The 10,365-nt window shown below is 45.7% G+C and overlaps 4 protein-coding genes and 1 long non-coding RNA gene across 7 annotated transcripts; 2 read left to right on the top strand and 3 right to left on the bottom strand.

Annotated features, from left to right (window-relative positions):
* Positions 1-202: 202 nt before the first annotated feature.
* LOC6499820 (ras-related protein Rab-7a) lies at positions 203-2,682 on the bottom strand. 3 transcript variants are annotated; one of them, XM_014910756.3, is made up of 4 exons: positions 2,540-2,682; positions 1,564-1,809; positions 1,141-1,497; positions 203-1,073 (listed from the first exon to the last, which is right to left on the bottom strand). In XM_014910756.3, the coding sequence occupies exons 2-4, from the start codon at positions 1,741-1,743 to the stop codon at positions 987-989; spliced, it is 624 nt and encodes a 207-aa protein (XP_014766242.1). In that variant the 5' UTR covers positions 1,744-1,809; positions 2,540-2,682; the 3' UTR covers positions 203-986. The 3 variants fall into 3 exon arrangements, with proteins under 3 accessions (XP_014766242.1, XP_014766243.1, XP_044574224.1); XM_014910757.3 differs by having other exon boundaries at positions 1,564-1,805; positions 2,540-2,635; XM_044718289.1 differs by lacking the exon at positions 2,540-2,682 and adding an exon at positions 1,868-2,246.
* Positions 2,683-2,815: 133 nt separating this feature from the next.
* Positions 2,816-6,490, top strand: LOC6500752 (protein UBASH3A homolog). Its single transcript, XM_001953811.4, is given in 9 exon segments — positions 2,816-3,078; positions 3,169-3,409; positions 3,471-3,666; positions 3,857-3,958; positions 4,345-4,514; positions 4,578-4,905; positions 5,036-5,761; positions 5,764-5,916; positions 5,974-6,490. Coding segments are annotated over 9 exon segments (2,268 nt in total). The 5' UTR covers positions 2,816-2,965; the 3' UTR covers positions 6,213-6,490.
* LOC116656556 lies at positions 3,744-4,353 on the bottom strand. The gene is made up of 3 exons (XR_004311507.2): positions 4,231-4,353; positions 3,995-4,168; positions 3,744-3,935 (listed from the first exon to the last, which is right to left on the bottom strand). It is a non-coding gene; the product is annotated as an uncharacterized LOC116656556 (long non-coding RNA).
* Positions 6,491-6,969: 479 nt separating the features above from the next.
* LOC6499819 (uncharacterized protein CG5902) lies at positions 6,970-8,926 on the bottom strand. Its single transcript, XM_014910755.3, is given in 5 exon segments — positions 6,970-8,046; positions 8,048-8,194; positions 8,196-8,384; positions 8,440-8,641; positions 8,714-8,926. Coding segments are annotated over 3 exon segments (747 nt in total). The 5' UTR covers positions 8,256-8,384; positions 8,440-8,641; positions 8,714-8,926; the 3' UTR covers positions 6,970-7,506.
* A 139-nt stretch (positions 8,927-9,065) lies between these two features.
* Positions 9,066-10,356, top strand: LOC6500753 (transmembrane protein 179). The gene is made up of 4 exons (XM_001953813.4): positions 9,066-9,272; positions 9,336-9,479; positions 9,566-9,809; positions 9,867-10,356. The coding sequence occupies exons 1-4, from the start codon at positions 9,163-9,165 to the stop codon at positions 10,068-10,070; spliced, it is 702 nt and encodes a 233-aa protein (XP_001953849.1). The 5' UTR covers positions 9,066-9,162; the 3' UTR covers positions 10,071-10,356.
* The last annotated feature ends 9 nt before the right edge of the window (positions 10,357-10,365 follow it).

Raw genomic sequence — 10,365 nt, forward strand, 5'->3', positions numbered from 1 at the left:
GCTCCCCAATCGCAACATATTTTAGGTCAACTGTCCCTTTGCACCCTTTCAGGTGGGTGCCCTAGTTTACCCCTGTTTGGGTGAAGGTGCTCCACACATAGGGGCATTGTTATAATTTGGTTGGTGAGAGGAGAGGTAAGGTATTATAGTTAAATTTTCGTGGACTATCCTGCAAGGCCGTTTCGCATTCAATAAGTACATATTTTTTTAGCTTAATGATGTACGATTTATTGTAAATTCTTCATTGTTTATTTTGTTAATAGTTGAAATAAAGTACATACCAAATATACGCAATTTACATGTGTATTACCAAAAAACAAGGAGAAATTTTACATGGAATACTATTTATAATCATAGGATATACACAAATAACATAGTTACTAATCCAAAATGTCGCCCGAATGTCTTGCAATGGGTGTTTAGGAGCTGAGCCGATCAGGACCGTGCGCTGCCGATTCGATAGTGTTGGAAATAATGTCGATAATTACATTAAAAAAGTAATTTTTTATTTAATTTACAATCACAAGATTTTTTGTTTTGCTTCGAAGATACTTTGTTTTTGTATTCTCAATTGTAGCTGCTGTTGCAAAGCCAGACAATGCGTGCAAAAATTGACTAATTAAACGGAAAAATAGAACTAGAGAGGAAGGCGGGCATGAATGTATTTAAATATTTAATACGAGTACACTTCTTTGTGAAACGGTTGGATGGGTAGTTAGTCTGGTTGGGTTTGGTAGGGTACACTGTTTAAGCCATTGCCAGAGGCCATTAAGGAGTCTGCTGTTAGATGATGTCTATCTGATTCTGAACTTTGCATCCTATCAATTAATTAATTACTATGCTGCTTGCTGAAATTGTTTTACTTAATCATAGAACACTCTTCTCCGTCGTCGTCCGTCGTACTTCTTGCATCTCTTGATCAATATTATGTTGGAAATATTATTTAATAATATAGATTGTGTAATTATCCTTGCTCTGTTATTACATTAGCACTGACAGTTGTCGGGGTTGCCAGGACGATTGTTTTGCGAGTTCAAAATGATCTGATCGGGAAAATCATTTACAACATCAGCCTGCGTAAGATAAGAGATGGGAATTTAATAATAAGGATGACTATTCACATATTCTAAGGGCACTGACCTCCGCTTCCTGCTCCAGGGCATTCTTAGCTATAGTCTGAAACGCCAGCTCCACGTTAATTCCCTCCTTAGCGGACGTTTCATAGTATGGTATATCGTTCTTCGATTGGCACCATTGCTGCGCCCGACGCGTGGACACCTGGCGGTTGTCCAGGTCCACTTTGTTACCCAGTACCACGAAGGGGAAATGCTCAGGATCACGTGGACTGGCTTGTATGAGGAACTCGTCGCGCCAAGAGTCGAGATTCTTGAAGGAGTTGGGTGCCGTAACGTCATAGACGAGCACGCAGCAGTCGGCTCCCCGGTAAAAGGCCACACCGAGAGACTGGAAGCGTTCCTGACCAGCAGTATCCCAGATCTGGTTAATAAAATTTCGATTAGAATAATATATTAATGTGAACATTCGGGGCGAGATCCTGCTTACCTGCATTGTGACCACTCGGTCGTTTACCACCACCTCTTTTGTGCAAAAGTCGGCTCCTATTGTGGCTTTGTATTGGTTGGAGAAGCGTTTGTTTACATACTGATTCATGAGCGAGGTCTTGCCGACACTGCTGTCGCCCAGAATGATAACTTTCAGCAGGGATTTCTTACGGCTGGCCATTTCGATGTACTAGTAATTTGTTTGCTGGATTGGTGCTTTTGGTTGTTTGGCTGACTGGCTGGCTGGCTGCAAGAGGAAAGGTGTATCGATTAGACGATGTAAAAATACTCGCAGTACTTCGGACTTTGCGTTAATTCGATTAAGCGCGGGCAAGAGAACAGCAACGGCTCGACAACAGCTGTGAAGGGAAATCTTTGGAGTGCAGATAACACGACTGGACTGGAGTCAGGCAGTGATCCATTGAGCTGGATGATAATTCGAAACCACTGACTCATCATCAGTGGTCACAATGAGTGATCGCCGGAAGGGGATGAGGGTGGGCGGGCCTACCCGCATCGGACGATAAAGCCTGATCACTGAACATTACTCGCGCGAGGCGGAGAAAGTGCGCAGCACACACACACACGAACACAAAGCGAGGTCACTCTGCCAGCGTAATCGACAGGAATACGCGAACAATGCACTTGTAGGGGGGGGGGGGCCAGAAAACGCCCATTTCCTGGCCACAGAGGATAGGTTCTACAGTGGACAGTCCAAATAGTGCTAAATGAGTGCGAAACTTAAGGCAACCACCCCGCCCCGACGCCCCCACCGACGGCTCCAAAAAGTGACTTGTTTTTCTTCACAACTACCAGTTCAGAGGTGCGTCGGTGTGCGGGCTCTTTGTGTTGTGTGTACATTTTCCATGGGAGTCCTATAGCTCCTCTGTTTGGCGAAATACGCACTTCCTTTGGCCTGCATAACACCCCCACCCCTTAATATACGCTTCACTGGGTCTCTTGCACTGCGCACTTACGTTGAACAGGTGAACAGTCTAGATTTGTTTCTTGTGGTCGCCTCTTTTTTAGAAAAATATTTAGTTAATTACGCAGCAGAGGTGGAGAGTAGAGATGGGTGTATCGATATATCGATAGCGCCATCTGCTTTTTGGTATTTTCTTACTCCATATGTTACCATTGCCTATAAATTTCCCTCTGAATTTTCAAGGGAACATTTAGCGAAGACACAAACCCAAATACTTCAATAAAAATCGAGTAGTATATAAAATACAGCATATATATACAAAAGAATATCGATATATTGACATTTTGATACATTATCAACAACCCTAACATTGGTAAACTCATTATCAACACTTTTTGCCAAAATTATCACTGAAAAGGATCTGACGGAAAGGAGTAGAAAGGAAAAAAGGATCGGGGAATAATTGAGGAGCACTGACATGGCCACGCTTCCGCCTCGCAAGAGTCAGACGCCTACGCGGATCTGCATCTCGAAACAGCACCTGACACCGCTGCAGACGCTGCTCCAAATGGGCTTTCCCAGGCACAGGGCGTGAGTTGTCACTATTTTTCATAGCCTGGTTTATACGAAAGTGGCTAATGTGGAGTCATATTATTGATTTTTTTACTTGCAACCCTGCAGGGAGAAAGCTCTGGCATCGACAGGAAACCGGGGGGTGCAAATAGCATCCGACTGGCTGCTGGCCCATGTGAACGATTCCACTCTGGACGAATGTGCTCCCAGGGAGTACATCATTTACGCGTGTCCTACCGGCCCCTTCCTACAGCAGCTGGAGGAGTTCTGGGCAAAGTCCCGTCAGATGTGCGGGTGGAACGGTGCCCACAACTACGTGCCTCACATAACTTTGGTATCCTTTTTCAAGGTAAGCATTTGTTTTGCGCAAAGTAGCACGGATAATTTACGTTCCTTGGTTTTTTAAATAGGCGCCCGATGAATGTTCGCTGCAGTTGTCCAAGTCCCTGAAGCAGGTGGTGGACATGACGGGTGCTCTTCTAGATCGTCCCCTAAAGCTGGAGCCTTACATGAGCCAGAACTTTATGGGCTTCTTTGTGGCCGAGGAGGATGCTAACTACCTTAAGCGTTTGGCTCTCCAATACGTCAAGGAGGTGTCCAACTCAAGTACGCTCCAATCAGTTTATTTTCTGTTGGTTGCACTTTCTTTGGGCTCTTTCTTTTTCTCCTTTATTTTACATTTTGTTCGGTTCGGTTCACGGTTTTCCAAGTTTCGGAGTGGCTTACGGCTATATTGTTTTACCTTTTTCACGCCTGTCCCACTAATTACTGGACTTGGATCTGGTTAATGATGCAGTCATTAGCGATACTTACGAGCAGCTGGACGCCATTGTGGCATGCTTCCCCTGGTGCGGAGCAGTATCCTCGGGCACTCGCTGTATACCCCGCAGCAGTCGATGTAAGCCATTAGCTTAGTCAAAAATTAATTACTCACCTAAGAACACAATAGCTTATCAGCCGATGCATGCCTCACTACCACCACCAGTAGATCATTTACTAATCTATACAACTGATTAGAGCAATTCTTCGTGACGCTTCAAAATTGTTTGTATTGTTTACTGTAATATCTTGAAAATTCTTAGGGTGGGTCGATTGCAAGCAAAACTTCCTATGGAATCGCCCAAAGATTAAATTTAGTTTGCATGATTTCTTATCAAAGTGTCGACTCACCCTATTTCCTTCAACCGCATATAAGCAGCACCGCTCGGACACTCACGTTCAGTGTTCAGTAATCAATTGTCCCGCCCAGCATTCATTCCACTAATAACCTCTGACTACCCGTAGCCATTTCACTCGAACCCCACGTAAAGAGCCTGCACCTGACTCTCGCCTACCAGTTCCCGCAGGCACAGTTCAATGCACTGAAAGCACTCGTGGAAACACTAGACGCCAGCTGCGCCTCAAATTGGGAACTACGCCTCTATTCGCGTGATCCGCGACTCGCCACCAAACAAGTTAGCACACATACCAGTGCGATCCCCTTGAATCAAATCTAATTAGTGATTCCGTTCTTGCAGGTCCAAAAGGTCGTCTATCCGCACAATCCACACGAAACGGATGAGCTGGAGTTGCGCATCGGGGACTACATCTACTTGAATAGCGAGGTGGTGGACAGCTCTAGTGACGGCTGGGCAGAGGGTATCTCCTGGTTAACTGGTAGCACGGGTCACTTACCTGTCAACTACACTGAACGAACGGCCGAGTCCGACGCCTGGACCCTACACCGAGTGGTGCAGCTCTCCAAGAGTGTGGCTTCTTCGCTGACCTCAGCCGAGGATCTGGATATTGTGGACGGGCGTAGCTTATCAACGGAACCAGAGGACCGCCAGCGCGAGTTGCAACAAAGTATGTTATCTTACTGATTAGATTTGGGGAAATTTTAAAACTTATTGGATACAGAAATTAATTGGATGTTTAGTTTACACTTTCAAGTACATAGCCATTGATTTAATTGTCAATTATTTTTCACTTCTAGGCGCAACACACCCGGAGATCATTGAAGGATCTTCTTTTGAGGAGTCGGAGCAAAGCGTGGAGAAGTATTTGCGACAGACGCTGAAGCCCTGCCTGGAACTGCCTTCCGTGCAGCTCTTGAATAGTCAAAATTTGGCACACCAGCATAATCCCAACACGCCTACAATAGAGATAACCACCAATATGTCTTCCTGCTCGACCTCAATGTCTAAGCAACCAGTAGACGAAATTCAGGTGGAGCCGCCACCTGTGCAGCCTCCTCGCCCGGACGATACACTTAGTGTCCACTCGGATCACTCGCTTCAACCCGGCTCGCTGGACGCCTCGCACGCCAAAAACCGGAAAGTCTATATCATGCGACATGGGGAGCGCGTTGACTTTACATTCGGCACTTGGATACCTTACTGCTTCGATGAGTTTGGAAACTACATGCGCAAGGATCTGAACATGCCCAAGACCCTGCCGAGGCGGAAGAATAGTCCAGAGGGTTGGCAAAACGATTCGCCGCTGACCAACGTGGGTGTCTTCCAGGCCAGTCTTATTGGTCAAGCTCTGCTGGAGGCTGATGCCCAGATCGACCATGTCTATTGCTCTCCCTCGTACCGCTGCATCCAGACTTGCACCAGCGCCTTGGAGGGCTTGAAGTTGAAGGGCAAACAGAAGATTAAACTTGAGCCAGGCCTGTTCGAGTGGATGGCCTGGTATCCCAGCGGAGTGCCCGACTGGCTGTCCAAAACGAGCTGATCGAAGCCAAATACGACATCGATTTAGACTATGAGCCGGTGCAGCCATCATCAGACCTGACCGTTCGCCTTAAGGAGTCGACAGAGCAGTTTTACGAACGCAACCATGACGTAATTTTGCAACTGCTTGAGCGTACAAGTAAGTAGAGGATTGAGAATTTCTTGCACTCCATAGCTATAATTTAAATGCTTTTAGCTGGAAATATTTTGGTGGTGGCCCATGCCACAACGCTAGACACCTGCTCCCGCCAGTTGACCGGAGGATGTCCGCGGAGCACCAATGAGCTCCGGCAGGTCATTCACAAGATCCCGTACTGCAGCCTGGCAACGGTGGAACAGGTTGATGGAGTGTGGAAACTGGTAGAGCCCGAGTGTCTTCCGGTGACGCACTCGAAGAATCCGCGGTTCGAGTGGAATGCCTTATCGACCACCTAGTGCCAGTGCTTGGAGCAGTTTCTGTGCAAGCATTGAGACTGAAATCGGGCGCGATGGAAGGAAAGGAACCAGAGGAAACTTTTACATTGACGGATGTATACGTAATTCATTTGCTAAGCTGTCGGGAAATTGCATTTTACAGCTCGGACACTGAAGCTTCCATAGTTTGATTTACCGAAACTGCCATAAAGATTGAAGGGGTATGGAGAGAATTAGAATTATTTGCTGACCCGCTGGACACGTCTGTCGAAACAATAATAATGCTTTTTCAAAAGCTAGCTCAATGGACTCATACTTTATTGCGATCAACGCGATTTACACAATATTATATATATTGAATATATGCATACAAATATACAGTTGCACATGTACACCATATTCCAGTAATTATTGAGCGCTTGCTCGTCGCTTTAGCCGTAGACTAACTTGCTCTGTTACTAGCTTAGTTGTTAGACCACTTGATTAGCCTTGCTGCGTAGCGCAGTTTTTTTTTAAAGCAATTTATCCAAGAGGGCCGATTATTCCATAGCAACCTGTTGAGATTATACCATAATGTAATGCCGAAAACATACATATATCGATATTATCGACTAGAGTTAGAAGTACAAAACCATGTAACAACGCACAACATAATGGAACAATAAACATAATGGAAACATATACATTGTCAGTTTGTCAGTTTGTAATGCCAAACCATTGAGACTCAAACTCGCTTGATCACTCGCTCCCGGGAGGTAATGAGGGACAATACTTTGCATTGTCTTGCACGACTCGAAAGGCGTCGATCTTTATTTAATGCGCATAGAATTAGAATTAGTAATGTAATTTGTTTAGTTGTTAAATCTATTAATATAATTGCTGAACATTTTACTTGAATTACATATATGCGTTTTGTATTGATTCGGTAGTACATATTCCTATATATGCTTGTTTTATATTGTTTCTTTGTGTATTTGATTTAAAATAGAAACCAGCAAGGGCCGCAGCCACAACATCAATGAAAGTAATCAGTGTTCGGGAAGTCTGAATCTAGTATTTATCAACTTTGCAATGTAGGTTTCGGTTTCTTTGTTTTTTTTTTTTTGCATACGGGATACGGGTTGGCCGCTTAAGTAAGTCAAGCATTTAATGGTATACATATATTTTTTTGAAGAAGTTATATGGATTTAAAATTGAATCAAGCGAGCGGGCGCCAAGCTGGACTGAACTGAAAGGCTAGCAGCAGAAGGAGGACGACTGCCAGTAGGCCTGCCCTCAGCCAGGATCATCGTCTCGGCCCCGGCATGTGCGATTGTTAGCATTGCACCTTGCCGAACTGTCCGGCACGACGTTCTTGGTGCTCTCGGTACTCCTTGTAGTGCATCTGGATCTCCTGCGAGCGGTAGCGTGTCAGCTTGATGGACTTTCGCATCTCCTGGGTGATGGCAGCCCGATAGCCGCCTTTGCGCAGCAGCGAGTCGATGGTCTGCAGTTGGTCCCACCCTTGCTCGGTGGCCACCTGCGGCAGGTAGGTGGCAGTGCGTTTGCATCCACGCTCCGTAAGAAACTCGATGCGGATGCCGTGCACCCCGAGCTGCCAGTCCAAATGACCCTGAGCCTCCTCGAAGTTCTGCAGGATTGATACGGATACAGTTAGACGCGGTAGCTCATCGCGCGAGATCGGAGCGAAGCGCGAGTCCTTAAAGGCGCTGGTCAGGGCATACTCGCGGAGCCCATGATGCAGCTCCATGGCGCTAAAGGTGCCGATGCAGCCGCGCAATCTCTTGTCGCGACCGATCTTCCAGGTGACGAACAGCGGGTAGGCATCGTTGCTGAACAGCGGCACCCCCGGTCCCGTCCATGTTGTTCAGCTCGCAGTCAAGCACCTCGAAGCAGAAGAGGCACATGTCCGGCACCGCCACGCTCTTCATCCCGTGGCCGTTGAGCAATCTCTGAGGATGATGGACCATTTGCTGGTTTTGGTAGTCACCGTCCCCGTTGCTACCTGAGTGATTTCCCTCCGGAGTGCGGTTGGTGTTGATAGTTGTAGTGGGAATTGGACATTCTGCTCGTCAAGTCAAGTTCACTAATTACTTTAAGTATATCTATTAAGGTTACAGCTAATGGCAGTGCACGTTGATGCTCCAAGTTCGATAAACACAACAGAACAGCCTGAGTCTTAACGGGATTGTACTGTAAGGTGCAATCAATGTCAGTGAGTGTTGTTGAAGGACCACAATCCACTCACCTTCCTCAGCCTGCCAAACTAGGTCACCTTCTGCCTCCTGCGACTTGACCTCCGGTTCCAGTTCCAGTTCCGAATGCAGACCTTGTTCCTAGGCTTCCTTGGCCGTCCTGTTGGTCCTTGGCTAGCTCATAAGCACATCGTCGTTTTCGAACTGCAGTCCGCTGGTCTGCTTTCTTTTCAGTTTCTTCTGTCTTTGCTTCGTCTGCGAACAAGGGAGATAGCAAATGGAAGAGTGCTGTTCAATCGGTATACAATTCTCCCCAGCGATCTTCACCTTTCGCTTCTACTGGTGGGGGTGGGGGGAGAAACCAGACGACGGCTGCAGTTCCCATTTCTCTTCGCTCTCTCTCTCCCACTCCCCATGGCTTTTAATTGCTCTTTGTTCTTCTTGCCTGCATTGCAGCACACTCCCCACCCCCATGCTGCTTCCCACACACTTGCCAGGAGCCCCTTAGCCTGGATTTTCTTATCTTAGGTCAATAGGGAACCGTAAGTGGCTTTTAAGTACACTTTTTTACCTTTTATTAATGTAAACAAATTTTACACTTTTTTACGAGCTGAGGACGAACTAGAGATGGTCGATCTATAGACCAGGGCCACTGCAAATTATCGATAACTTGCATACCGATGCACCTGACCGATATTACGATATATCAGACAAGACAACAGAAACAGCTGCAGTTTTTCTTCGCCAATTATTTATTTTTCAGATAAAAACGCGAAATGGCTCTGGCAAACGTTTTGCTGCTCAGCCAGATAGCAGGTCATGTCATCCTTTTCATCCTGTCGCTCTGCATCATCGTGCCGCTCTTCATCAACCTCGACCAATTCTGGTATGGAAGTGCGCAGTTTTCCGACCCCTAGCAAATAATTTAATTCTATTACATTCCTTGCAGCGGCCACTGTCTTTTGTTTACGACTGGAAAATGGCGAGAGGAGGACGGTATGTTCGATGTCCAGTGGGCCTCCAGTGGTTTCTGCAATTTCCCGCTTATCACTGGCTTTTTCCTGCTCGTCATTTCCGTGGTTCAGATATACAGGTAATCGCCAGTACTTTTAGCTAATTATGAATATTTTTGATTATTCATTACCACCTAAACGCTTGTTTGCTTTATTCTCTAAATAGATACGCGCGGATGAAGGAGGAGGCGTCCTTTATAGCACTGTTCATTGATGTGGTTTTGGGTATTTGGATGCTGGCCATGTCAATACTGTCAGCAATTTTTATTACCCTTGGGTTTATTGTCTGGTGCGATGGGATGACCGAACGTTTTCCCTCCTGCGAGATTTCCGCTGGTCAAAACATCATCCGGGGCGATACGGAAAAGATCAATACTTCCGGTTTCTACATTGAAATGGGCACCACCCAAGTAAGTACCTTCCCAGATAAATCGTTGACATAACTAATTAAATTTTTGTTAAAACAGTTTGGCGCCTGGGGATCGTTCGCCATTTCGGTGGGAATTGGCGTTATCGCTTTACTGAAACTCATCGACAATCACCAGGTGCGAAATATCAAGGTGTCCATGTATTTGGAGCGCCAGCGCTTGGTGAATCAGCAGCAGCATGATGGCAGGTCAACTCCCCCCATTGTCTCGCATGCCTCTTCAGACTCCGAACAAAACAAATAGTTGTGTGCATCTGAAAGCAGCCAGCAGTTTGTAATTCTCTACGTATTTCTCATAATGTGCATTATAATCATCGTATGCCATTCAGTCCTCATCCTAGTTATCGAGGCGGAAGCACAGAATCAGCGTACCGTATTTATGTAGTAAACAGTAGTTGTGTGTATTGAAAATCGAAATTATGTTAGTAATCTATAAGCCCATTAAGTGATATGTACTGTATATATATATATTTAATCGAATATTCCATTTTACATATCTAGTTGAATAAAATTATAAATGAAAAAGAAAATTTTGGTTT

The sequence above is a fragment of the Drosophila ananassae genome, chromosome 2L (genome assembly GCF_017639315.1).
Source record: "Drosophila ananassae strain 14024-0371.13 chromosome 2L, ASM1763931v2, whole genome shotgun sequence".
In the NCBI taxonomy this organism is placed as follows: domain Eukaryota; kingdom Metazoa; phylum Arthropoda; class Insecta; order Diptera; family Drosophilidae; genus Drosophila; species Drosophila ananassae.